The following is a 27,543-nucleotide window of genomic DNA, read 5'->3' as shown; positions in this document are numbered from 1 at the left end:
AAATCTAAAGGAAACTGTCAATGAGACACACAAACTGAAGTCACTATCTTCATGTAATCCTGATCATGACAGAGCATTCAAGGCTTGCTTAGGAATTGATTTTCATATTGAGCCACATGCATTTATCCTGAGTGAGATGTCAAAACTAAAACATGCAAAAATTGATTCATTATGAAGAATATCAAGAATCAATCTTTAACATCAGGCATCCAAAAATTTTTACTCTTTGTTGTACACTAAAGACAAGCAGAGCAACTCTAATCTTCAAGCAACTATAGGGCGGTCCATAAGTCATGGAACATTCCGTAGAAAGGGCCCCATCTTCGTGAAGCTGAAAATGGAAGGCATTTACATGATGTAGTTTTTCATAACTAATAAAAAAAAAAATCTAGTAATGGTAAACTTATGCAGTTGCTTCACAAAGATAGGCCCCTTTCTAAGCATGTTCTAAGACTAAATGGGCCACCCTACATGAAAATGATTGAACAAAATCACTCCCCATCCTATAAAACTAACCTTCTCTTATAAGGAACTCACTGCAATTTCACATATGGGGCTGTGTTTTGTTTTAGAACAGGTTGCCAAAGAAAACATTTTTTTTATTTAAAATTGTTTGTTATAATTTTTAAACTTTTTTTTAAATTAAAATGTAATGAATAGTTATGTTTATGTGTTCATTATATTTCTTGTTTTTTGAGTGGGTTTCCAACAAAAAGTCAGAAATCCAACAGAGTTAAATCTTGGATTCTGGTCTCTAAGACACTATTAATTACATTAATAATACACCTAGATTTTGGACTTTCTCGGAGCCTTTTCCCTATCAAACACCTGTTTTGCTAACAAATCTCTCATTCTGTTTAGATGAAGTTCCCTTCTTCTTCGAGTGTCATCCCCTAGAAGGAGGTTGGCAACCATGTCATCATGGAACTTTTTTCTTTCTTTTGCTGCTCTGGAACGTTTATGGTAATTCAAGCCAGTCCAATCCTTAATGTCTTCCAACCACATTCTCCTGGGTCTACCTCTCCCTCCTTTTCCATCCAGTTTCCCATCTAATATTAATTTCTGAATGCCTTCTTGTCTAGTTAGATGTTCAAAATATTTAAGTTTTTGTTCTTTAATTATTTTCATTAATGTTCTTTTCATTTTTGCTTTGTTTAAAACATCTTCATTTTCTCTGTCCATGATATTTTCAACATCCTTCTGATAGTACACATTTTGAAAGCTTCTAATTTTTTTCTCTGCTGCTTTATTTATAGTTCATGTTTCGCTATTGTAGAGAAGACTTCGCCAGATATAGCATTTTATTAATCTTTTTCTTGTGTCTATGTTAATGTCTCTGAATGTTAGAACAGTTTTCATATCAATAAAGGCTAGTCTTGCTATCTCTATTCTTCTTTTTATTTCTTTAAGGGAATTTCCTCCATCTGTAAACATTTGTCCCAAATATATAAAAGACTGAACCTGTTCAATTTCTTTTTGTTAACAGTTATGTTTAATTTCTTATTTATTGGTTCTTTTGATATAATCATGAACTTTGTTTTCTTTAGGTTAATAATTAATCCCATGTCTAAGCTTCTGTTGTAAATTTCTGAAGATCATCTTCAGATTCAGCTATAAGGACTGTGTCATCTGCATATATGAAGTTGTTGAAGTTCTTACCCCCAACGTTTATACCCTTCAATTGTGAAATATCTTTAAAAACTTGCTCACTATATATCACACAGTAAGGGTGATAAGACACATCCTTGTCTTACCCCCCTTTTTTTTATTTCAAAGTTGTCAGAATATGCAGTTTTATATCTTATTGAGGCCATTTGATTCCAATATATATTTGTAATTATACATAGATCTTTTCCTTTTAGCCCATTCTGTAGGATATGTATTAATTTCTTGTGATCTATTGAATCAAATGCTTTGGTGTAATCAATAAAACAAAGATAGAGGCTTCTTTCACAATGTTTTCAAATTGAAAATTCCCTCTCCTGAAGTTCCCTTGCCCTTGTATTAATTAACTCTGCTCACATATTCCTGAATACTATTGATGTCAAGTTTCTAACTAATATCACAATTTTTAATATGATTCTGCAATTGATGTCATCTATCCACACCTCAATTTTTTTCAGAATTCTCATATCTGTAGTCTAGACTTTGACCAATTGATTTTTTCCCCCTTTTTTTCTTCCAACCTAACCATGGTGGAGATATTTAATGTGGCATTTGTGTTCATCTTTTCTGATTGGGATGGTGTGTCCTGTTTCCCCTATGTAAGGTAGGTTACAAGTACATTAAATTGTGTAAACCCCTGGGTGGGCAGGGTATGGAAGAGGATCTCTGGAGGAGCGAAGTAAATTTCTTAATTTTGCCAGGGGTTTGAAGGTTGTCTTGATGTTGTATTTAAGTAGTGTTCTATCTATTTTTTTCTGAAATGCCCCTAATGTAGGGTATGGCTATGGCATTCTTGTAATTTTTTTTTTGCTTTTAATGGCATTTTATAAAGGATCTCGTGAGCTGTTTATTTTTATTGTAGCCATTTTTTACAAATGTTTCGTTAATGATACCAAATTCTTGGTTCAGAGCTTGTTCATCATCACCATCATCAAATTCCTGATATGTACCCTCAGGGGGTGTACAGGATATCATAGTACCGCATGAACAACTTACACCATTACTAACTTCCTATCTGCAATTTTCCTCCAAATCAATCTGTTACCTGTCAAGACATTGTCAGGTCTTATTTCTATCTTCTAGGGCACATTTTACTGTATCAATCCACCTATATCTTGGTCTTCCTTTGGGTCTTTTTCCTGCCAACCTGGCAAAGAACACTTGTTTTGCTAATCTTTCCTCTCCCATTCTGTTTAAGTGACCATACCACCAAGATTAACTCTGCTAACACATTCATGGATGCTAACAATATTAAGTTCTTTCCTAATATCCTCATTTTTAATATGATATTGCCACTGATGCCATCTGTTCACCCTCTAATCTTTCTCAAGACTCTCATATCTGTGGTCTCTGGTCTTTGGGTCAAGTGCTTTATTTCTAACCCAGCTCTCAGGGCTTGTTTATTAGAGCAAATTGTTAGGGCTCTGTGTTTGATGGTGTTGATGACTCCTAGTTTTTGTGTTGGATGAGTGTACGAATTTTTATGTATGTACTGGCCTGTATGTGTGAGGTTTGCAGTACACAGTGAAGGAGAGGCAGGCTGAGGGAAGATGTGTGACGAGTGTGTCTAGAAAAGGAAGAGAGTTGTTTTCAATTTCGATAGTGAATAGGATATGTGTGTGTTGTTTGTTCAGATAGCTTAGGAATGTATTTAATGTTTTGCAGCTGTGGGGCCAAATGGCAAAAATATCATCAACACATCTGAGTCAGACTTTGGGTTTTAGGCTGGCCAAATCTAGAGCTCATTGCTCGAAGTCCTCCATGTAAAAGTTAGCTATTTTGGGGGGAAAGTGGTGAGCCCATGGCTGTACCTTCTTTTTACCTACAAAAAGAAGGTATGCCCATTGCCGTACCTTCTTTGTAGGTAAAAATTATTTTGCCACACGAAATACCAGAAGCAGAGTACCTAAGCAAAGAGGGGCCATGATATCAGGTGGAAATATGTAGAATAAGAGAAGAATAGTATCATTGATTGGGACATTAGTGAAAAGGACAGCTGACTAATAAATCTTTGTCATTGAGTGTGATGTTTCTAATCTTGTTTATGAAGTGTTGTGTTTATGTAGGAGGGGGAATGACCTACCAACTCCTTGATTGTGGCTGATTTCTTGGCTAAGTGATAATTAGGGCTGTTGATTCCTTCAACTATAGATCATAGTGGCATGTTTGTTTTCATGTATTTTTTTGCCCATGTACTTCACTCTGAGTATTTCCAGGTTTGAAAGAAAATTCAAAGAAGCTTGTGAAATGCTGAAACATCATCCAAGCCTGAACAAAAATGATGGATTAATTATTCCAAGAATGTGGAGAACTCATCTTCAACCCACATAGCAATGAGAACAACTCCAGAGAGAAGACAATCTCAATATGAAAGGACTATAGAAATTGTTTAATGTAGTTCTGTTTTTGTTTTTTTTTCTCACCAGAGTTCAGGCTAAGATAAATGATTAACAAACATTTAGATTCATTTTACTTTTGTATAGCGCAGCAGCATTTACCTTGTATATTGTACATATGCATGTTTTCCTGATGATGACCTCAATACAGAGGTCGAAACATCGATTGTTACTTGTTTAATGTTAAGTAAAGTCATTATTCTAACATGTGTGCATATTTGTGTTGCGACTCCAAAAATTCTTCACTATGAATGCTGACCACTGTGTAACCTTAAAAGAAAAGTAATGATTAAGAAAAAGAAAATAACATTAAACCTGATATTATCAAAATAAGGAATATTAAACAAGTTTTGCACTATATAGCACTGGTAACAAGTAATCCATTTTCAAGTATCACAACCAAATTAACTAGAGAGACAAAGTTATACAATACACCCATTAAAGCAAACACTATCAAAACTGCTAATGAAAAATTTTTTTTCAAAAAGATTATACATTTTTTCTCTCCCAAAACTCTTCATTTATTATTTTAGTTGGTAGCATATATTTATAAACCTAAACTGTTAATAATTAAATTTTCTTTGGCATAAAGAACATATGTTTGTCCTGTTTTGGTACACACATATAATGATCATGCAGTAACCGGCAAAGATATTTTGTTGGTTGAGATCTAGCTGTGGTTTATTAATGCTTGAGACATTAACAAAAACTCATGAGAATGCCACTAGTAAATTTGACAACTATGCCATGTTAATAGTACTTTAATAGTACCTGAAAAAAAAAAAACTGATAGATACACAAAATAGATAATTTGAAGGTGCTAGAAGTTTCAACTAACAAATCCTGAAAAAAATTTCAAAAATAATTATGAAAATTGAAAATGACATTTTTTGGAATATACTTGCCATTAAGATTAATAACTATAACAAATCTTGTATGAAAATCAGCAATGAGAAAAAAAAATCATTATGAGTTTTGCTTTCTGAAACATTATACTTTATCTAAAATAGAATCTTGGAATTTAAAAATACATAATATTCAAAATAGAAGTATTTTATAATTACTAAAAACTAACAAAGAGTAGAATTAATTACCTTCCATGGTCGACGGATACCTTTGAAAAAATCAGGCATCCACATTGGAAGGACTACAGCCTCTTCTAGAAGGCGCTTTGCTTCTTCTAAGTCTGCAATATCATCCCAGTGCACATGGGGATTTTTCTGAAGAATGTCCCTTTCTAACATCTCAACTAGATCACGGTCATATCCAGATCCATCGAATTTACGTTCTTCAACATCCTGGGAGTTAAAAAAAAAAAAAAGTGATATCCCACAGGGAATTATATAATATGACTACTTTTACTGTTTATGTGAACAGCCACTAAAAAAAAGGCTGAAAACCTATAGTATATTAGTATTATGGGTAAGCTATGGATTTCTTTTACTATTTTTTTATGAATTTTTATTTTTTGTATTTTTATTTATTTTTACATAATATGGAAAACTTTTTTTTTAAGACCAAACAAGGAGCTTTTTCAAGCTGCCTGAGGCCCTCAATAAGTGGGGCAGTGGTCTCAAACTAGGCAATGAAATTCTCCCACCAAAAGACAATGACAAACATCCAAGCTCACAGTGGGATTCGTTGTAGCATGTTGGTTAGAAAGCAGATATGCCAAACATTAGGCCATCCAGGTCAGCATTTCACAGAACCTCTCAGCTTGGTTGTCAGCAGCAAAAAACCTCTTTAGTGGACTTGTGTTCAAATCTCAATGCAGATATCAGCTGAAGGTTAGTTACAGCAAAATACTGGAAACCACTGCCATGTAAAGAAACATAAGCTGCATTGCAATTCATTACAGTATGCTATGGCATTACTACATGATGAATAGTTGGTCATAGAAGTGATAAATAAAATTAAAACTACAAGTATAAACACATGCATGCACGAGCACCTCCCTCCACACACAATAATAATAAAATAAGCAGAATAAATATATATATGTATATATAAAACATGCTGGTATTTGATTTTCTAAGAGACCTGTTACTTTTGTATCTTGTTTGAAGAACAATGAAACCCTTACTTGTTAAGGATCTACAGGTCCATTTTTTTATTTGTGGCCTAGTTGGCTTAAGAGTTATGTTATTCTTTATCTCTTGAACCAGATGTTATGTATGTTGTAAACAGGCCATCCATACCATGAAGACTCTAAGGACATAATTCTTGTTAAGATTTGGGTGACTGATTAACATCTCTTAAGATTCTTTTAATTTCTGTTCAGACAGAGTTTTGGTTTGATGTACGAGGGTGGTCTGAAAACGTTCTCGGCCTAACAATGAAAAAAAGAATTTATAATTTCAAAATTATTTTTTATTTTTCAACATAATCTTCCTTACGATTAATACATTTATTCCAGTGATGCCCCAGAGCCATTATCCCATCCCTGTAGTGGTTCTCAGTCAGATCTGCAAAATACCCTTCTACAGCTGCAATCACCTCTTGATTCGAAGAAAAAATGCTGACCAGCGAGGAAGAGTTAGAAGTCAGAGGGAGCCAAATCTAGGGAATGGGGTGGATGTTCCAACAATTCATAGTGCAGATCCCTTAATTTTCTCATTGCCAAAACACCTTTGTGTTGCAGGTGCATTGTCCTCATTAAAGATGCTTTTTTTTCTTCTGAAAACCAGGCATTTTCTTGTAAATTTTTTCATCTAGTCTGGTTAAAAGATCGGAAAAATATTCCCTGGTTTTCTCCTTTTCAAGATAATTAATAAACAAAATGCCTTTAGCATCCCAAAACACCGAGCCACGACCATTCCTGCTCATGGAACTGACTTTGTCTTCTTTGGCGCTGAACAACCAGCTTCTGTCCACTGTTTTGACTGTTGTTTGGATTCTGGTGTGTAATGGTGAATCCAAGTCTCATCCATAGTAATAAATCAATGCACAAAATCAGTTTTATTTTTTGTTAAAATGCTCCAAGCACTTTCAGAAATTTTCATGCAAGTGCGTTGATCTGCTGTGAGCAAGTGTGGCACCCATGTTACGCAAAGCTTTTTCATTTGCAATTCTTCATGCAAAATATACCCTATGTGTTCTTTTGAAATGCATATAGTCTCAGCAAATTCATGACTCGCCAGTCATCCAATACCATATCGTGCACTTGATCAATGATTTCTGGAGTTGTTACACTTTTTGGATGTCCTTCAAGGCTGGTACGACCACATTTAAAGTTGGCAGCCCATTTCTTAATTGTCAAAAACGAAGGAGAAGAGTGCCCATAAAGTTTTATGAACTTCAAATGAATTTCTTTTGGCGTTAAACCTTCTTTTACAAAGAATTTTATAACTGCATGATACTCAATTTTATCCATTTGAAGGAATACAGACACCACTTTTGCTTCAAACAGCTGTATAAAACAAACTACTTGATAGAATGACTTGCAATTTCACATGAATGCTTATGACAGATGTACCAACTCAGAAAATAAAAATCTCTTGCGATAGTGTTGCCATCTATGGTTGAGGCCGAGAACTTTTCAGACCACTCTCGTACAAAATACATGCCTTTCCATTCATGTGATGAAGTTGGGTAGTTTTATACAGAGATGAGTGTCATCCTACATAATAGATATCGGCCAGAGAAAATAAAGTAGACTACACAGACAGGATTAATTACCCTATTAAAGCAGAATTAATTATATTTATGCAAATATTAATTATAATATATTTATACTTGGTGGTGACAGACAACTGAATATAATATATTAAGTTAAGATAAAAAATGTTTACTATTTTAGCTTGAAACCAAAAAGTATTTACCTTATCCTCTTTATCTTTACCACCTTCTTCCTTTTTGCCTTCTTTCTTTCCTTTCTCATCACGCTTATTCCCTTTATTTTCATTGACAGCTCTTTTACTTTTTTCACCTCCTACCCTGCTGCTTGCTGGACCTCCACGGGTAACACCACTGCTGCCAGATGGTTTAGCTGCTTCACTCCTCTTAGTCGCACGTATTGGTCGAATTGGAGGACCAGGTCTGAAACAAATATTTTGGTCACACTTAACTTATATTAAAAATATATATTCAACAGAAGCCAAAAAACAATTGATTATGTCTCATAAATCACCTACTACAAACACTGTTCTCCAAATTCATCTAAATAATTTTACAAGAGGTGGATTAACTTCTTACACAGTTGTTCAGTCTCCAATGAGCAGCAGTTTCTCTTTTTGCTTCAGATGCCTTTCAAATTACCAAAAAAAAAAAAAAACTATACTTCTCACTCTTCAATGAGACTATTTAAAATAAGGTGCACTATCTGATTTTTTTACTTAATATATCTACCTACAGCACTACCTGAACTTGATTCCCATTCAAAACTTCATCTTCATCAAATTCCTGCCATGTACCCTCAAGGGGTGTACAGGATATGACAGTACTACATGAAAAAATTACATCATTACTAACTTCCTATCTACAATTTTCCTCCAAATCAGTCTGTTACTTGTCAAGACTCCAACATTATCAGATCTTATATTTCTATCCTCTAAGGCACTTTGTACCGTATCAATCCACCTATATCTTGGTCTTCCTCTGGGTCGTTTTCCTGCCAACCTGGCAGAGAACACTTGTTTTGCTAATCTTTCCTCTCCCATTCTATTTAAGTGACCATACCACCTGAGATTAGCTCTGCTAATGCATTCCTGGATGATGACAATATCAAGTTCTTTCCTAATATCCTCATTTTTAATGATATTGCCATTGATGCCATCTGTTCATGCCTCTAATCTTTCTCAGGACTCTCATATCTGCGGTCTCTAGTCTTTGGGCAAGTGTTTTACTTCTGACCCAGCTCTCAGATCCATAAGTTAAAACTGGTTTGAACACTGTCTTGTATACAGCTAATTTAGTGTTCCGACTAATTTCTTTCTTATTCCATATGAATTTATTCAATTGACTTCCCACCATACCAGCTTTGCTGATTCTGTTGTCTATTTCTATATTTAATTTACCATCTTCAGTAAAAATCATGCCTAAGTAGCTGAAATGTTTTACTTGTTACACAGGTTCTCCATTCACAACACAGTTGACATTTTCAATGATTCTGCCTATTTACATTGTCTTTGTCTTTTTATTGCTGACCTTCATACCATATCTATTACAATAGCTATTCAATTTAGTCAGAGAATCTTGCAGACTCGTAGCGGATTTATTTAGAAGTATAACATCATCCGCATAAAGCAAAGAGCTGACATTAACATCTCCAATTTTGATATCAGGTTTAATACCACTTTCCGTCATAATATGATCCGTATAGATAATGAATAACAGAGGGGATAACATACATCCTTGTCTCACACCAGATTTAACATTAAACCATCTTCCTGTACTTCCTTCAATTCTAACTGCTGACTTACAACTCAAATAAAGACTAAGTATTGCTTGATATAATGCCCCATTGACATCATATAGCTGTAGTGTATTGAATAGCTTCTCTCTTGGCACCTTGTCATATGCCTTTTCAAAATCGACAAAACTTAAATACAGATCTTTGTTATATTCCCATGCTTTCTCGACTATTTGTTGTAAAGTGAAGATCTGATCCTGACAGCCTCTATTCGGCCTGATTCCAGCTTGTTCTTCACCAAGCTTTTCTTCCACAATTCTTCTCAACCGTTTCTCAAGTATACTTGCATAGATCTTGCCAGGAACACCCAGTAGGGAAATACCTCTGTAATTCTCACATTCAGTTTTATTTCCCTTTTTACATATGGGTACTATGAGAGCTCTACTCCAATCATCGGAAATTCGTCCCTCTGTCCAGGCTTTCTGAATTATGCAGTGCAGCCACTGTAAGACTTTCATACACCATACTTCAGCATTTCTGGTCGAATATCATCTACTCCTGCTGCCTTTCCACATTTCAAGCCTTTGATGGCTTTTTCTACTTCAAGTATGGATATGTATTCCTGACTGCATGGCTGGTCAGTGTTTTTTTATCACTGTGCCATCATCACTGCTTGTTTCATTTAGCAGTTTTTCAAAGTATTTACTCCATACTTCAAGGATAGCTTTTTCTCCCATTTTCATGTCACCTTTATCATCTCTAACTCCTTTTACAGCACTCTTTCCTCCATTCCTAAGCTTCTTCAACAACCTCCAGAATATTTAACCACCTTCTTGATATTTATTTTCTATATTCTTGCCAAAGTCCTCCCATGACTTTTGTTTAGCTAGTTTTACATACTGTTTAGCTTTCTTACATTTGTCTCTGTATTCTGTAAGAGTAAAAGCTGACTTATCTGCCAGGAACTTTTGATATGCTTTCTTCTTTTCCTTCACTGTCTCTTTAAATTCCTGTGTCCACCAGGGAGTTCTGATTTTTTTATCCTTGCACACAACCTCACCACATGCCTCTCTGGCAGAATCAATCAATGTTTTCTTCAGAGTTTGCCACTGAATCTCTAAGGTTTGATTCCTGTTCTCAAACTCTTTCATTTTCTTTTCAATAATCTTTCTGTATTTTAGTCTACAGTTCACATTTGAGAGCTGCTCGACTTTTATTCGCTTTAAAACTTTCTTACATGTTATTCTTTTCAATATGAAATTCAATTTTATCCTGCTCAAGACTAAATAGTGATCACTTCCAATTTCAAATCCTCTGTACACTCTGGTGTCCTGCACCAGGGAGAAAACATCACTAACAACAATAACATAATCAATGAGACTTTTCTTATTCCTAGCCTCTTCTCTCCATGTGAATTTGTGCACATTTTTATGTTGGAACATGGTGTTAGTAATAACCAGTCCATGTCCTGAGCAGAAATCCAACAGATATTTGCCATTATTATTAACTTTGCTATTTTCTCCAAATTTTCCCAAAATATTTTTGTGTCTCATAATCATTTCCTACTCTGCTATTTAGATCCCCAACAAGGACCAACTTTTCCTTTTTCATTGTGTCAGTTGTTTTTTCTAAAGCGTCAAAAAATTCCTCCACTTCCACCTTAGTAGAACCTTCTGTGGGACCATAGGCACAAATAAGTCTCATTGTCCAGTTCCCCATTCTCGTATTTGCCCACATGACTCTACTTGAGACTGACTGCCATTCAAGAAGATTAGCCTCGTATTTTGTGTTGAATACTATGGCTACTCCTTCTTTTCCTCGATTGTCATTGCCTGAATATAACATTTTGTATTTATTGCTCAGAAAGACCTCACCAGTTTTGGTCTTTTTTGCTTCAGTCACCCCTATTATGTCGATCTGGTACTTATCTAATTCCTCGGCTAGCTCCATTTCTTTGCCATTCAGGCTTCTTATGTTGATAGTACCGATCTTTAACTCTGGTGATGTTGAGTTGGGGTTTGTTTTCAGATTTGTTCCAGTAGCTGACTTTTCGCTGTTCGCCCTGGTTCCCTGGGAAAAACAACGGGGGCCTTGTTTAACCGAGCGACGCTCTAGCCGAAATTTTGTCATGTTGTACCATCATTTTTTATTTTGGTTTAACCAATAAGAATACAATTTGGTCGGCTAAATCCCAAATTGCCAGTCCATCCTCGTTCATTCAGTATCAAAGTAGATACCCAACAGGGTGCACCACGAGAAGGTGAGGATTGGACATTAGGTCAGAAGCCCTGGTTGGTTCTCCGCATTCCTTTAAAGGCTATGTGGAGGTCTCCTCTCAGTTATACAGCTTTGACCCTTAAGCACCCCCATTCAAAAAAAAAAAAAAAAAAAAAAGATTTAATATTAATTACAGCTACTTTCTTTTTCCCTTATCCATACTGTTTGAATAAATAATCTTATTAGCAATTATGTTTGAATGATTTCATTTGTTTTTTTTCTCTCATTACACTTAACACAACAATGATTTTTATTTAATTTTCAATCTATACTGAATGTTGGATGTCGTGGATGTTGTGAAGAAGGATGTGAGGAGTAATTTTTTTACATGGAGAGTTGCTGGTGAGTGGACTGTGAATGAAAGGAATGTAAATAATTTCAAGGTTCAACAGACAGACATGTTGCTGATTGAGTGGGCCTCTCAGGATGAGTATACTGACTCCACAGAGGTTACTGTAATAATATATACTAATGCTACAAGCACAATAGGAGAGTGGGAATTACTTTCCATTATTTCGATGTGGTCACAAGTCACACATCAGTGAGACTTAGTTGACAGATAATTATAGTTATCAAATTAGAATATAATAGTAGTATAATAATATTTTCTATCCCACAAACTGGAAACTGGCCTATATTCAACCCATTCCCAAGAAGGGTGACAAGTCACTGCCGTCCAACTACTGCCCTATCTCGCTTACCTCAGTCCTATCAAAAGTAAAGGAAAAAATCATCAATTCCCAACTCCTACACCATCTTGAAGACACCCACCTAATAATCAACTGCCAGTATGGATTCCGTCACTGCCGATCAACAGATCTGTACACGTCACCCATCTCTGGACAAATGACATGGAGAAGTTTGGCGAATCTCAAGTGCTTGCACTTGATATCTTAAAAGCCTTTGACTGGGTTTGGCATAAAGGCTTAATAAGCAAACTCACATCATTTGGTCTCTCCCTGGACTTCTGTAATTGGAATGAAAGCTTTCTGTCTGGACACACGCTGAGTGTGATGGTGGACGGTTCCCTATCCTCTCACCATTCAACTAATGCTGGGGTTCCGCAAGGTTCTGTCCTCTCACCAATCCTCTTCATGCTATATATCAATGACCTACTTCAGTTGATCTCCAACCCAATACACAGTTTTGCAGACGACAGCACATTACACTCATCACTTTCATTTGATAAACCATACCCTGCACAACTCACCTCAACCTACAGAGCATCAACCACCACCACCACCCTCAATTCCAATCTGCAAGTCATCCTCCAATGGAGTTCGGATAACCTTATCAATTTCAATACTAATAAAACCCAGTTCTGTCCTATTTCCTAAAAAAGAACAACTTTTTTGCAGTATTTGATGATACCCAAATTTCCAGAGACAGTTTGAGATTTCTCTTCTTGGAATTACCCTCACATTAAATCTCTGGCATAAACACATCACAACCATTGCAACCTCAGCTTCAAAAAAAGTAGGATTTCTCTTTTGCTCAAGATGTTACTTCACCCCTGAACAGCTGTTAACATTATACAAATCATAAATCCGCCCAGCTATTGAATACTGCTCCCACATATGGGGTGGGGCCCCTAAAAGCTCCCTCAAAATGCTTGACTCGATACAGAGGACAGCAATTAGACTTATCAATGACCCATCTCTTACCAACTCCCTATCCCCACTTTCGTACAGATGTTTGGTTTCTGCAGTATGTATATTCTACAAATATTTCCATGGGAAATGTTCATCTGAAATAACAGCAATAATTTCTCCACACAGTACCAAGTTCATTGGGACATGCGCAGCTGCTGCTCAACATCTCTTCACAGTGCACCTAGAAACAAACAGAACAAGTTTCTTTTCCTCCTCCTTCATCCCTGCAACTGCTGTACTGTGGAAAAGGCTCCCCCCCCCCAACTGTGTTTCCCAAGGAATACAATTTACAGTAATTTAAATCAAATGTAAATAAGTTCTTCTCCCAACCCACTACCCATACACAGCACTAAAGTACTATAGGTTGATCAACCAACCTCTTGTGTGTATGGGCACAACATTAAAAAAAAAAAAAAAAATTTAGGGAGGATAGAGGAAACAGGATGAAGAGTTCTTTTTTTTTTTGCTAATGATAACAAAAGAATAGACTTTACTTGAATTTAAGTAACTCAGATAAACTTCCTAATCAAAAACACATTATTAACATTTAAATATTTTCAATTTAATCTTATTTTATTACATCAGAATACTGAAATTGTGAGAGCGATTCATTCATGACTAGGATGTATAATGTATGCACTTAAAATATTAACAAGTACTTATTCATTTAACAGATACTAATAAGTGGTTTGAATATTTTTTAAGTATTTGAAATAATTCAATCAAATGCACTTAATGTATGATTATAGTAAACTTGCTCACTATAACTACTGAAAACGCTTGGCCAAATTTCTATAGAACAAATGCCATTCTAAAGCACACTTACCAACCTTCCACTATAGCAAACTCTTTTTTTTAATTGACAAAAAGGAGATCAGCTTTTCTTTTAGAGGTTTTATGAAATTAGAATTAAATTCTAATTAAATAACTTCAACTAGAATAAGTTAATGCATCATCATTATCGGCAAAGAGCACAAAAGTAAAAAAAAGGGGGGTGGACAAAAAGACAACAAGCAACTTACACATTCCTCCCATTCAGTTATTCATTTTTTTAAATGTTCCATGACTAGATTGCTGAAGGTACCCCACTCCAGCATACCCTGTTTTATATAACTTAACCATGCATTATCTGGCAAAGGAAAAATGCAGAGTGCAGACAGACTGAAGGCACTTTTAGTTATGTCCCCACCCCCAAACACACATTTTTCTTGGAACACTGAAAAAATTGATAAGACAATGCCTCTTGAAATTTCTCAATATAGCTGCTATGTTGTATGGCTGATATAACCTCCATTTTGCCATATATTGCTTATAGATATGTTTGAAACATCTTTAGAATACTTAAACAGCCAGCATCTAAGAATCCATTTTATCATAGAAAACAATTAAATGCTTACCACCTCCTGCTCCTGACATTCCGGTGCATTTTCTGCACCCAAACTGGGAGAAACATCCCCATCTTTCACAACACAGCAGCATGACACTAGTAAAACATCATTAACTAACAGAATCAAGACCATCTGTTTGAGCCACACTGATTCCTTGCCTATATGCTAGTTCAGTTGGCTGTCTGAATAGCATTTCCATTCTCCAACCATCAGACAATGGGTTCAAATCCCACTGTGGATATGGATGTTTGTAAATGTGTTTAGGTGTCAATGAATTTCATTGACTGCCTGGTAAGAGACTATCAGTGTGCTTATTGGAGATCTGAAACAGCTTGGAGTAAAGTTACACATTTGGTCTCTTGAGTAGGGTTACTAGATTACCTAAACTAAGTCCACATCCATGGTATTAATGTATGACAGGTACACAGCTATTCATGGGTGAGATTTATGTGGGGGGGGGGGTCTGAAAAGTTCTCGGCCTCGACCATAGATGGCAACACTATCGGCAAGATTTTTTTTTTCTAAGTTGGCACATCTGTCATAGGCATCCAAGTCATTCTATCAAGTAGTTTGTTTTATACAGCTGTTTGAAGCAAAAGTGTTGTCTGTATCCCTTGAAATAGATAAAATTGAGTATCGTGCAGTTATAAAATTCTTGTAAAAGAAAGTTTAATGCCAAAAGAAATTCGTTCGAAGTACATAAAACTTTATGGGCACTCTTCTCCTTTGTTTTTGACAATTAAGAAATGGGCTGCTGAGTTTAAACGTGGCCGTATCAGCCTTGAAGATGATCCATGTGAAGTAAATCCAAAAAGTGTAACAACACCAGAAATCATTGATCAAGTGCACAATATGGTATTGTGCACTTGATCAATGAAATTTCTGAGACTATAGGCATTTCAAAAGAATGTGCAGGGTATATTTTGCATGAAGAATCAAATGAAAAAGATTTGAGCAAGATGGGTGCCACGCTTGCTCATAGAAAATCTCTGAACAGTGCTTGGAGCATTTTAACAAGAATAAAACTGATTTTGTGCATTGATTTATTACTATGGATGAGACTTGGATTCACCATTACACACCAGAATCCAAACAGCAGTCAAACAGTGGACAGAAGCTGGTTGTTCAGCACGAAAGAAGACAAAGTCGGTTCCATCAGCAGGAAAGGTCATGGCATCGGTGTTTTGGGATGCTAAAGGCATTTTGTTTATTAATTATCTTGAAAAGGGTAAAACAATAACCAGGGAATATTTTTTCTGATCAAGACTAAACGAAAAAAAAAATTATGAGAAAAGACCCAGTTTGCAGAAGAAAAAAAAAATCATCTTTCATCAGGACAATGCACCCCCCACAAAGGTGTTTTGGCAATGGGAAAATTAAGGGATCTGCACTATGAATTGTTGGAACGTCCACCCTATTCCCCAGATTTGGCTGCCTCTGACTTCTATCTATTCCCAAAACTAAAACTCTTCCTCGCTGGTCAGCGTTTTTCTTCGAATCAAGAGGTGATACAGCTGTAGAGGGGTATGTTGCAGATCTTACTGAGAACCACTACAGGGATGAGATAATGGTGTGGGAGTATCGCTGGAATAAATGTATTAGTCTTAATTGAGATTATGTTGAAAAATAAAAATAATTTTGAAATTATAAATTCATTTTTTCATTGTTAGGCCAAGAACTTTTCAGACCACCCTCATATATTATAAAAAAACTGCAATGCAGTTTTAGAAAATGGCTTCCCTGACCACCCATTCATCCATGCACGTATAGACTAAACTCTACACTCTTTCCCAAATCTTAATACTCCTCCTTCAAACTTCAATCACCAAAAATCCATTATCATCCCATGTATTCATGGAACTTCTGAAAAAGTGTGTTCTTAAAAATTACAACATTGTCTTTAGGTATAATTAAAAATTAGCTACACTTATCTTCTAAAAAACTCCATTACCTTGATAATTCAGAAATTTATGGGCTTACATATTCCAGTAATCCAGCCTGCTCTGGCAAGACCAAAGCACTAAGCAATGTAGTTGCATTATTTTACCTTCCGAAATGACAGGATTCAAATTCTATGCAAGACGTGAACTTTTATAAGAGGTCTTCAATGGAAAGTGAGTTAGATGGTCTCATACAGAGGTGACAAGGTTTTTCCTCATGAAAACTTGCATTTTTCATTCTGCAAAACAGAAAAAACCAGAGAAACCACAGACACTAGCTTAGTCTTCATTAGCTCAACCACACCAGAATGCCAACTAACCAATCACAAGGATGAACATAAAAATTACGTCTAGTAGCTATATTCTGACACTTTGAATTGCAGACAAACACGACACTGGCCTTAGTCTTTGTTGCCTGAACTATAATGACAACCAACTGCAAGAATGAAAACAAAAATTATGTCTAGCACTCACTCTCTCTCTCTCTCACACCCCTAAGGTGTTGCAGACAATGCGAATGATCATGTTCACCGAACTTGACGAGGGGGGGGGGGTGTCCTAACGTATAGATTAAGGTTTAAATTAGATTGGTTTTGGAATGTGCTAATTCTACGACACCTTCAACTTAAATAGATACAGCTGTCTGAAACTGCCATAAATCTAAGAGATAATTATTATTAAGCCATCAACTCAACATTCAAGATCACTTTACTGTGTCCATAGAAGATGCCAAGTAGAATACATGCTTCTACTATTTGCCTTTTCTGTCGTACCTGTGAAAATGTTTCAGTGAACACATCAAAATACCAATATAATAATTAAATAGCTGGTAATTAAATTATCATACAGCACTTGTTTATTTCCAATAAGTATACCAATAATCATCATCTAAGTATCTATATCAGTTTTGCAACTATAAGAAAGCGAAAGCAATTCCATATGCAAAAGGATTCTTAAAAAAAATTGGTAGTCATTTCCAAAAAAATCTCATATCAAATTAAAGCTAAAAGCATCTTGAGTACCACAAGGATCTTTACCCATCCTTTTCATTACCAAGTCAGAGAATACTAGAATACCTCTACTTGCCACTTCTTATACATTACAAAAACAGGCTGCTCATTGATCATCAATAATTTACAGGTTTTTTACTTACAAGTCAGGATATCTAACTGTGCTCTGGAGACCGATTGGAGGTGTGGAGATAAAATGATGGAAAGATATTACTTGAGCCCCCCCTAACAGGTTTCTAACTCCACACTGGACTCTGATTTGAAAGGAGGTTTAAAGAGACATGGCCAGGCCAAAATTTGACAATGTAACTTCAAACTCAAATGAGATAAATCCTAATAATCTGGAATCCTCGCCACTGTAAAGATTTAACAATGCATGTAGCTTGCTCTTTTTAATGAATTCCTCTAGTCAGAAACCTTTCCAGAACAACCTCATCTTATGATTTATACCATTATTGGTTTACAATCCTTAGTAATGACAGAACTCTATGACCCTTCTACTCACGATTAATAACAGAATTCCAAGTGTATTCTAAAGCAGTGTTTCTCAACCTGTGGTCCGCAATGATGGACAGGTGGTCCGCAGGCAGACTTAAATTAATTAAATAAATTTTTTTTTAATTATCCAAACTAAACAAATTAAAACTGAATAAGTAATTAAAAATTATTGTAATCAAATGGAGCCTTAAAAAAACCAACAAATAGCATCAGAATGTTCAAAGGCAGAAGCAATAAAATTATATTGTTTTTCACTTCACCCCTCTTTTATTATTCATCATTCTGCCGCTACAAATTTAGCGGCAGAATGACGAATAATAAAAGAGGGGTAAAGTGAAAAACAATATAGTTTTATTGCTTCCATCTTCCTTTGCTGTTTTGTCAGATTTCAAGTGAACATGTGTTATCCACATTTCAACCAATTGCTTGTTGTGTATTGATTTTTATTATTGAAGGTTTCCATAAACCAAGACCCAGTATATCTTCAGAAGTGCTAAGTGATACTTGAACAAAGTATGTCGTGAGTTAACCCCAGTATTTACATATTTTTTGGAAACGTTTTTTTAATAATGGAAAAGTGGCTTAGAACTAGGACTTTGAAAAGAGAGCAAATGAAACATGTTAACCTTAATTGTAATACAGGTGTTGTAACGGCCAGTAAATCTGATACTATTAAAGTAGAAGAAACAAGCAGTTCAAAGAAAAAATACAGTAGGAAATATAACAGCTCATATTTGGAATTTGGGTTTACTTGGTGTGGAGATGAAAGTGAACAGAAACTTCAATGCGTTTTGTGTTATGAAGTGTTGTTGAATGAGTCCATGAAACCTGCGAAACTCCGACAACATTTAGAAACTAAACATCGTGATGTAAAAAATATGCCAATTGAATTTTTTCAGCGACGCTTAGGGACATTAAATCATGGGGAAGATATAATTTCAGCCATGGGTTCCATTAATAGCAAAGCACTGGAAGCATTCTATCTCTTAAGTTTGAGCATAGGAAAACAGAGAAACTCATTCTATCAGGGAAAATTTACTACTTCCAGCTATAAAAGATGTGGTAAAAACAATGTTTGGCAACAAGTTACTAAAAGATGCTGATTTGATTCCTCTTTCAAATGACACTGTTGGTCGTAGAATTAATGATATGGCAGGTGACAGAATCTCAGTTAATCGAAAGAGTTAAGAAGAGCCCTTATTATGCGTTACAAATAGACTAGACTACTGATGTTACAAATGATGCGCAGTTAATATGCTACGTAAGATATGCACATGATAACAACATTCATGATGATATTCTGTTTTGTAGAACTTTGTCATCCTGAACAACTGGAGAAGAAATATTTCACACTCTCAATAATTACATAATACACAAAGGGATCCAGTGGGATAAATGTATAGGCTTCTGTTCGGATGGAGCTCGCGCTCTTACAGGCAGGCATAGTGGGGTTGTTTTTAAGGTCAAAGAAGCAGCTCCGGATATGAATTGGGTGCATTGTTTCATACATAGGGAAGCGTTAGCCTCCAAAGGAATGCCACCAGAATTTAAAACTGTGCTATACAATGCTGTCAAGTTAGTTAATTTTATTAAAGCTTGACCTTTAAATAACAGTTACTTTCAGTACTCTGTGATGAAATGGGCAGTGAATATACACAACCTTTGCTTCATTCTGAAATTCGCTGGCATTCCAGGGGGAAAAGTACTAACAAGGTTATTTCAATTAAGGCACGAGGTTTATTATTTGTAAATGAATGTAATTCTGATTTTGCATCACTCCTTGTTGACAAAGCATGGTTATCAACACTATCCTATCTTTCAGACATTTTTTCGAAATTAAATGAACTAAATTCCCCCTTCGGAGAAATTTTTTTAACTGTTCTTGATGCCTACAACAAAATAAAGGCATTCGAGAAAAAACTGGTTTTATGGATTAATTATGTAAAAGACAGACAATTTGCACCTTTTCCAACATTGGAATCCTTTTTAGTGGAAAATAATATTTTTGTTCATTCTGAGTTTGTGGAAAGGGTTTGTGACCACCTCAAAAATCTGAAACGGAATTTTGAAACATATTTTCCGAATAACTTTTATAAGAAATTTCTGTGGGTTCGCGATCCATTTCAGGCTTGCAGTCACGAGAACGACCTTTCATTATCAAAAAAGGAACAGTTAATTGAGCTTTCAAGTGACAGTGAGCTTAAAATGCAATTCCGTGATCTTGGTTTTGCTCGATTTTGGATCTCATCTTCAGTGAGAAGTGAATTTCCGGAATTATCTGAAGAAGCATTGAAAATCGTCCTGCAGTTTTCTACAACCTATCTTTGTGAAAAAGGATTTTCATCACTCCTTCAAATAAAAACAAAGTACAGAAATCGTCTTAGTGTGTGTGCCGATCTTCAACTGAAGTTGACCAATATTGAGCCAGATATCCAGCAACTCTGCAAGGGCCGAGAAGCTCAACCATCTCATTAAAAGTAAGTAGTAACATAATTATATCATCTTATTTATTTGTTTAATAAAAATTAAAACTTTGTTCAATGATGATACACTTTTAATAGTTTACTTCCAATTTAATTAATTATGTTGCCATATCTTGCAAACATGCTTTTAGATTTATTATGTTATAAATGGCACAGTTTTTCCAAAATTTTGGTAATTCCTACATAGATTTTTTTTAACAAAAATTACAAAAAGTCAAAACGACATATAGGGAAATAAATTAAAAACACTATGTTTATTTCTGAAGTAAAACTTTAATTCCAACATTCTAAAATGGTATTTTTCTTGCTTTTCGATCACATTGTCGAAGTCTATTTCATCACTCAGTTGCTGTTTTATAGACAGTAAGGCAAGATTTCACAAACGCCAAAAAAGGTGCCACCAAGGGCGGATCTCCCCCCCCTCCCCCCCAGCTACACTTCTGTAACTTAGTGGTCCGCAGAATTGTTTTAGGCATTTTACTGGTCCATGGGCTTAGAAAGGTTGAGAAACGCTGTTCTAGAGTAATATATATACACTGACAAAAAAAATAAATAATAATAATATATATATAAATACACTGTATATATATAGTACTCTGGTTCTTTACTGGTAAGTTAACTCAGAGCATCAATTACCAATTTAGAAAACTTCAACTCATGGTAAATACAAACCATTTTAAATTAGTCTTTAAGTGAATGCAGAACTAACAGCATCTACTACCAAGCAAAGTGGAGTAGACCACGGTAATTAGTAACTGGATTTGTTTGATAATAATAGATGTCCTTCTAGAAATGATTAATTCTTATGTACCAGCTGCTTACAACATTTGTCACCTGTCTCCATTAGTGCTCTTTGTTAGTGGTGGTAATTAGAGACTGGAGCACTGGCATTAACTTTTCTAATTAAAGTTATTTCATTTTATTAACATTATTATTAGGAAAATAGCATTTATTCCATTAAATCTTCAAACATGAAATTCCTTAATAAGAATAAGACTCGAATTATTACTTCAAATACTGTTCCAGCCCTGACATAAAGACACATATTGGATAATGAAAGAGATCACATACCTGCAGAAATTCCATGTGTCTTGGGAAAAGAAGAAACTACTATTTCACTAACGGGTTCATAAAAGACAGAAAATTACTAACTGACATGATCTAAAACTAGTCTTGCTTGAAATTACTTTTTTTTTTTGGTTCTTTTAAAATTGCATTTATGTAATTTAAAAAAAGAAACAGAAGGTAACTATATATTATACTATGAGGTGTTCCAAAAAGTAAGGTAACCCTTTGAGGATGTTAAACAGTAGGATGTTGAAATTATGCACCAAGAAATAAGTAAACATGCACTACTTCTCCACAAAAGTCACTATAATATCACTGTTATATAAGTTCAACTTATTATAATATGCAGAACTTATCTAACTGCAACATTAGATGGACACAAAACTTTGCTGAAAAGTATCCTATAAAGAAATATTTTAAGTGGACTAAGACTCTTAGTAATTATGTCATTATCACACATTTCATCTGTGTAATAATGATGTTCATTTTGAACTTAAGATATTAGCATGTGGTTTATTTATAAGGCTTTTTCCAAAGTGAATCCATGTCTTCTCAGATGAATGATGACCAACTGAAAAAAGCCTTTATAAACTTTATGATGGTAAAAGAAATTTTTTCCACCTCTTTGGCTGCAAAGACTGAGTGGGCAGTTCACTGTCCACTGGTAGCCAATCAGAGATAACTGGCCCAAGATTATCACTAATTATAAGGAAGCTGATTTTGTGTGTAACCTTGGGGGGGGGGGGGTAATTTGATCTGGTAGGAAAGAAAACTGCCATATGCTTATTCTCTCTTTCTCCTATTAATATCCCAGTAGAGTAATTATGAATTTATGAAAAAGTTATCTGCTAAAAAAAAAAAAAAAAAAAAAAAAAATTAAAAGTAGTTTTACAAACTTAGCAAATACATATAGTAATTCATGTTCATCTTTTAAATGGCATCAAAAATGTTAAATGTTACAAATTTTAAAAAATAATTTATATATTATTAATTTTGTGAAGTATCATCACTGCTTTAACTTGAATATTCATATTCAATATACAAATATAGTACATGCATACAATATGTTTGATATTGTATTTACAAGTTAATTTATTCTTTAATTCAACTTAGCATTCATGTTATATAGACACATACACTATAAGTACCTGTTACTCTATTTCTATGGTGTTACTATTACCAGGAACATATATTACTTTGGATGTAAAAATTGAGCCTGGTAGTAAAGCATGACTTCCAGGCTCAATTTTTACTTTGAGTTTTATTTGAGAAATAAATCTCAAAGCTTTTGATTTAGAATCTGAATTTTGAATATGTTTCATGATCAAGTTTAAGAAAAGAGCTATTGTGTGTTTTACCACTTTATGTTGCAAGTTTAATACATCTGCAACTATACTAAAATATTGTTATAGCATGCATAAAATGAGTATGTGTGTGTCTGTGTCTGTGCGTGTTGTGCATGGGCCATTAACAATATAAGTTGCATTTTTGAATAGCTAACTTACTTATGTTCCACTGGAGTTGGTGGAGGCCACACATCTGGATCTCGAGGTGAGGCTGGAGACCAAACATCAGGATCAGAAATTAGCTCTTCATAAAGGCGACTGGTAATTGGTCGTTCATTGTGGTTATCTGATTTAAAACCATTTAAAACATTCTGAATATCCTTTACAAATTCATATTCCTGGGCTACCTGTTGCTGAATCTGGGTATTAAAGGAATATAAATAATTAAAATAATTCAAAACAATATGATCAATTAACATGAATATATATTTAACCTCCCAACCGGCCAAGACGTCTATAGACATCCAGCTAATCTGGATACGATGCATGCTATCTGTTGAAAGAACATGGATAAGAAGCGCAATTCAGCCTCATGTCCATTAGAAGATGTGATAATCCCTCACGCTGAAGAGAGCACTTAATCAGATTATCCCAGGCTCATAGCTGTGACTCAGTTACCTATAACAAGAAATGCAGTTCCTTGTTCTATGCTGGGTAACTGAATTTTAGTTATATTGGATAAACTAAAAATATAGAAATTATTTTTATTTTCTCTTTTTATTGTACAATACAATTTTAATGGCTGGACAAAATAAAGATCCTTGCATAATTTCTTCACTTAAATGCTGCGTTACCTTCGAAAACCAATTTAATTTAAAATTTTTTTTTTTGGTGCTAATTTTTTCTAATCGCTTACTCCACAAAACATTTTCTTTGTTCTCGAAGAAATTATTTCACGATAATTATTTGAAATATTATTTAAAAAACCAGCTGCCAACGTTCGAGATTATGTTATATTTTTGTTCAAAATCATGATTCGAAAAATACTTCACAGATTTCCTGAAGGACGTGCTTGAGCGACTTTGCTTTATAGAGAATAATGAAATTCTTTAATCATATCACTAAATTTTTTTTCTTTATATTGTAATCTACTGTTCTTTGCACTTTCATCTTCTTGGTTTCATTGTATAATTGGTCATTACAAAATAAAATTAATGGTTACGATTCAAATTGATATGTATATATTTTCTGCTAGTTCAGATATTATGCTCCAATTGTATAATAAGCAATACTTTTGCTTATATATATATATATTTAAATAAAAAAGTTTTGTATTAAAAATTTCCACTACAAAAGTTCAACAGAATCAGCAATATTATTGTCATATTTCTTTTTCTTGTGTGGGAGAAAAACGGTAAAATGTTACTCTTATAATTGTATCAGATGTTATAATAGCAAAAATAGTAAGAAAAAAAATCATTTGTACTTTCTTTTCAAAACACAAAACAAGAACATTGTAAATTCACCCAATGAAAAAGAAAATACTCCATATTTTTCTTGTAGTAAAAAGAAGAAATCACTGCACATAAGATGGTAGAATACAAGAGGACAAAAATCTGTAGATTGATTACACTATAGCTGATAGAGAATTCATGCCAGAAAAATTATTTATGTAAGAGTTCTAACATCAGCAGATATAACGACATTTTCTTCTAGTTTAGATAAATGGCATTGTTGAAGTAGCTAAACCTTTGCTACTATTTACACTAAAATGAATGGGCATGTTCCCCAAGTGATTTACATTCATAACAGTTGTCTTGCAAATGATTTATAAAATAAATTCTCTGAAATATCTGCAAATTGAATAAGTCTTCAATATAACCTTCCTGCCCTCCCCAAAAAATAAGATTATGTGAAGCATATGTTCCTTATCTTTTAAAATAATTCAAGTGCTCTTTTTTCAAGATAATTATATGAAATAATTTATACTTTTTCGATAATAAAAATGAAACGGATCATTATAAATTAAGAACTTATTTCAGCATAAATACTGTATCAGCCTGTAAAAGAAATGTGTGCATTTTTTTCTATGTTAGGATGTCTACTAATCAACAATTGAAAACGAAACAAACACAACATTCTTGATGTATCTCGCACTATACCTTCAGGCACTTTAGTGTCCCTTCTAGCTAAGTGTTCTCAATTTTCTTCCTCAATAGCACTGAGAGTAATCTAAGCCTTTACCTTTTCCTCCAGCTAAGAGGATTACTACAAGTATTTCTAAGACGTAGATTACTTTAGAAATAGCAACCAGAAGCATAAGTAGAAGTAAAAATATTTAGATTATTTTAAGAAAAAGAAACTAAAATAATACTACTGAACTTTCTTTTGTGTGGTATGCATATAAACAATGAACATATATAGCATAGTATTTCTAAAATTTTGAATCATTTCAGCAGACAGTAGAAGAGCTGGTTTTAGACTGCAAAGAAATAGTATAGAATTAGAAACTTCAGGGTACAACAATATTATTGTCTTATTTCTTTTGTCGAAACGGTAAAACGAAGTAATAGATTTTGAATACTGTCTGGAAACGTTTACGAACCTGTAGAAATTTAGAGTGGTTATGTAATTGAATTCCAGGAGAGGATAAGGATGGGGGGGGGGTAAGAATTAGAAAATCTTCAAAGAATCATTCTGTATATGATATCCTTCATATTATATTTTCAACATATCTATGGTGGTTACGCACTGGATATTATAGTAATGTGCATCCTACAAAAAAAAAAAAAAAAAAGGCAAAGAATCCCCTAAAAAACATCATTGGATATAAATTTTTGATACTAAAAAGATTCACAATTGGAAAGCGAGTTATGCGATATAACATCGTTTGTTGTTCATAAAACAAAACAAAAAAATTCGTTTCTAAAACTGAAATGTGATGATCCATATAATGGTATTTTGCTAGGAAAGAAAGCAAAAGGTCATATTTATTTCAATAAATATTATTTTAAAATATAAATATGTGACATAATATGTTCAATGCAAACATCGAAAATTCGCGAAAAAAGTTGTTTCTATATTGGAACAACCAGTGCAACTGTTCCGTTGCAGTGATTTGAAGAATAAATTTATAATACAGCAACTTTGCTACTGCTAAATAGATTCATTGCAAAGGCTGATAGATGGTCATTTCAGGATTGATTATTTTCGCACATGTGAAATTCGTTTCAATTTTTGGAAAAGAAACACAATAAATCATTTTAGAGGCAAATAAGCCAAATATTTTAGGACAGTAAAGAAAATTCCAAGTAAACAGTATGTGTAAAGACAGGTGACACAAACTGTTAGTCAGGCATTAACAGTTAATCCACGTATGGCTCTAAAATAGCCGTAAAGGGATTAAGGCGGAGGGAGGTAATGGCATGATAAACGGTACAATGCCAATGAAGTTTTGATCCATGCAGAAGGCTAAAGTGGGCTGGTATATTTCATCTACCTCAGCCGGTAGGAAGGTCAATGCTATTTTTTTTTTTTATTCAAGAAACACTGAGAATTTGCCAAATTTCGAAAAAATGAACTAGATAGCCAATTTCTTCGATTCTTGCATATACTAGAAAATAAAACATAGCTGTATACAATTAGAATCAATTCTTCAATTATTTACACAGGATGATCTAAACGACTGCAAATATATCTGGACACACATTTTATAATGTGTGTTTCACATATAAAAGAACGTAAACAAGATGGCAAAGTACTCTTATAAACAGAATACACAGAGTTTTCAAGAAGTATACAGTACTTTACTTCATGTTTCTAGTTTTATTTAAGATTTGGACTTTATTAACCTCATGGTCAAAATAAACTACCTAACAAACTCACAAAAATTAATTCACTGTTAATGAAATATACTGCAGACTAATCAGATGTTAACACTGTTAATCACTGATTTCACAAATAACATCTTCAGACCTATTAGAATTTGAATGTAATAATGCCAATTAGCTCTTAATTAAACCGTCTTTATATTCCTATTATACACTTATGATAAAGTTGTGTAAGACCCTTCAGAGTAGTCTCATTAATGATCACTCATAATTTAAACAGAAGTGTCACCAAGCAAATTCTTTACTCTGCTAATCTTTAAAATTAGGAAATTATGTTTATCTAATGGCTTTTCTTTTTTGAGCTGTGTACTTAAAAATAGTACACAGAAGTATATTTAAATAAAACAGAAGTATATTTCAAAAGTGATAAGTATTTCTTTTAAATTATTACCTAGATTTATCACTTGCAATTTAAGAGCAATAAAATAAAGTCATCCGTATTTATTGTTAATGATTTATTAACCAACAAAATTTATGGTAAAGATTTAAATATCTTTCATTCAATAAATCCTAAGGTAAAAACATAATTGTGCTACATCATTAAAAAATCACTTGCCATTAATTTAAAAAATACTGAATATTGGCTGATTTTTTTATATTATAATAAAGCAATTAAAGTTATGCAATTTTTTTTTTGTTT

General features: G+C 34.1%; 1 protein-coding gene across 1 annotated transcript in view; it reads right to left on the bottom strand.

Moving 5' to 3' along the window:
* The window catches only part of Kat60 (katanin p60), a 165,791-nt gene that overhangs the window by 96,190 nt on the left and 42,058 nt on the right, over window positions 1–27,543 (bottom strand). The window contains exons 3-5 of the mRNA XM_090403440.1: window positions 23,233–23,432; window positions 7,883–8,099; window positions 5,156–5,359 (exon numbers count right to left, since the gene is read on the bottom strand). Of these exons, the coding sequence (XP_090259566.1) occupies window positions 5,156–5,359; window positions 7,883–8,099; window positions 23,233–23,432 (621 nt within the window). The remainder of the gene's footprint in view (window positions 1–5,155; window positions 5,360–7,882; window positions 8,100–23,232; window positions 23,433–27,543) is intronic.

The sequence above is a fragment of the Typopeltis vanoorti genome, chromosome 14 (genome assembly GCF_054136105.1).
Source record: "Typopeltis vanoorti isolate ZY-2024b chromosome 14, IOZ_Tvanoo_1.0, whole genome shotgun sequence".
In the NCBI taxonomy this organism is placed as follows: Eukaryota; Metazoa; Arthropoda; class Arachnida; order Uropygi; family Thelyphonidae; genus Typopeltis; species Typopeltis vanoorti.
The sequence above is the reverse complement of the archived record's forward strand: the minus strand, read 5'-3'. Positions and strand labels throughout refer to the sequence as shown.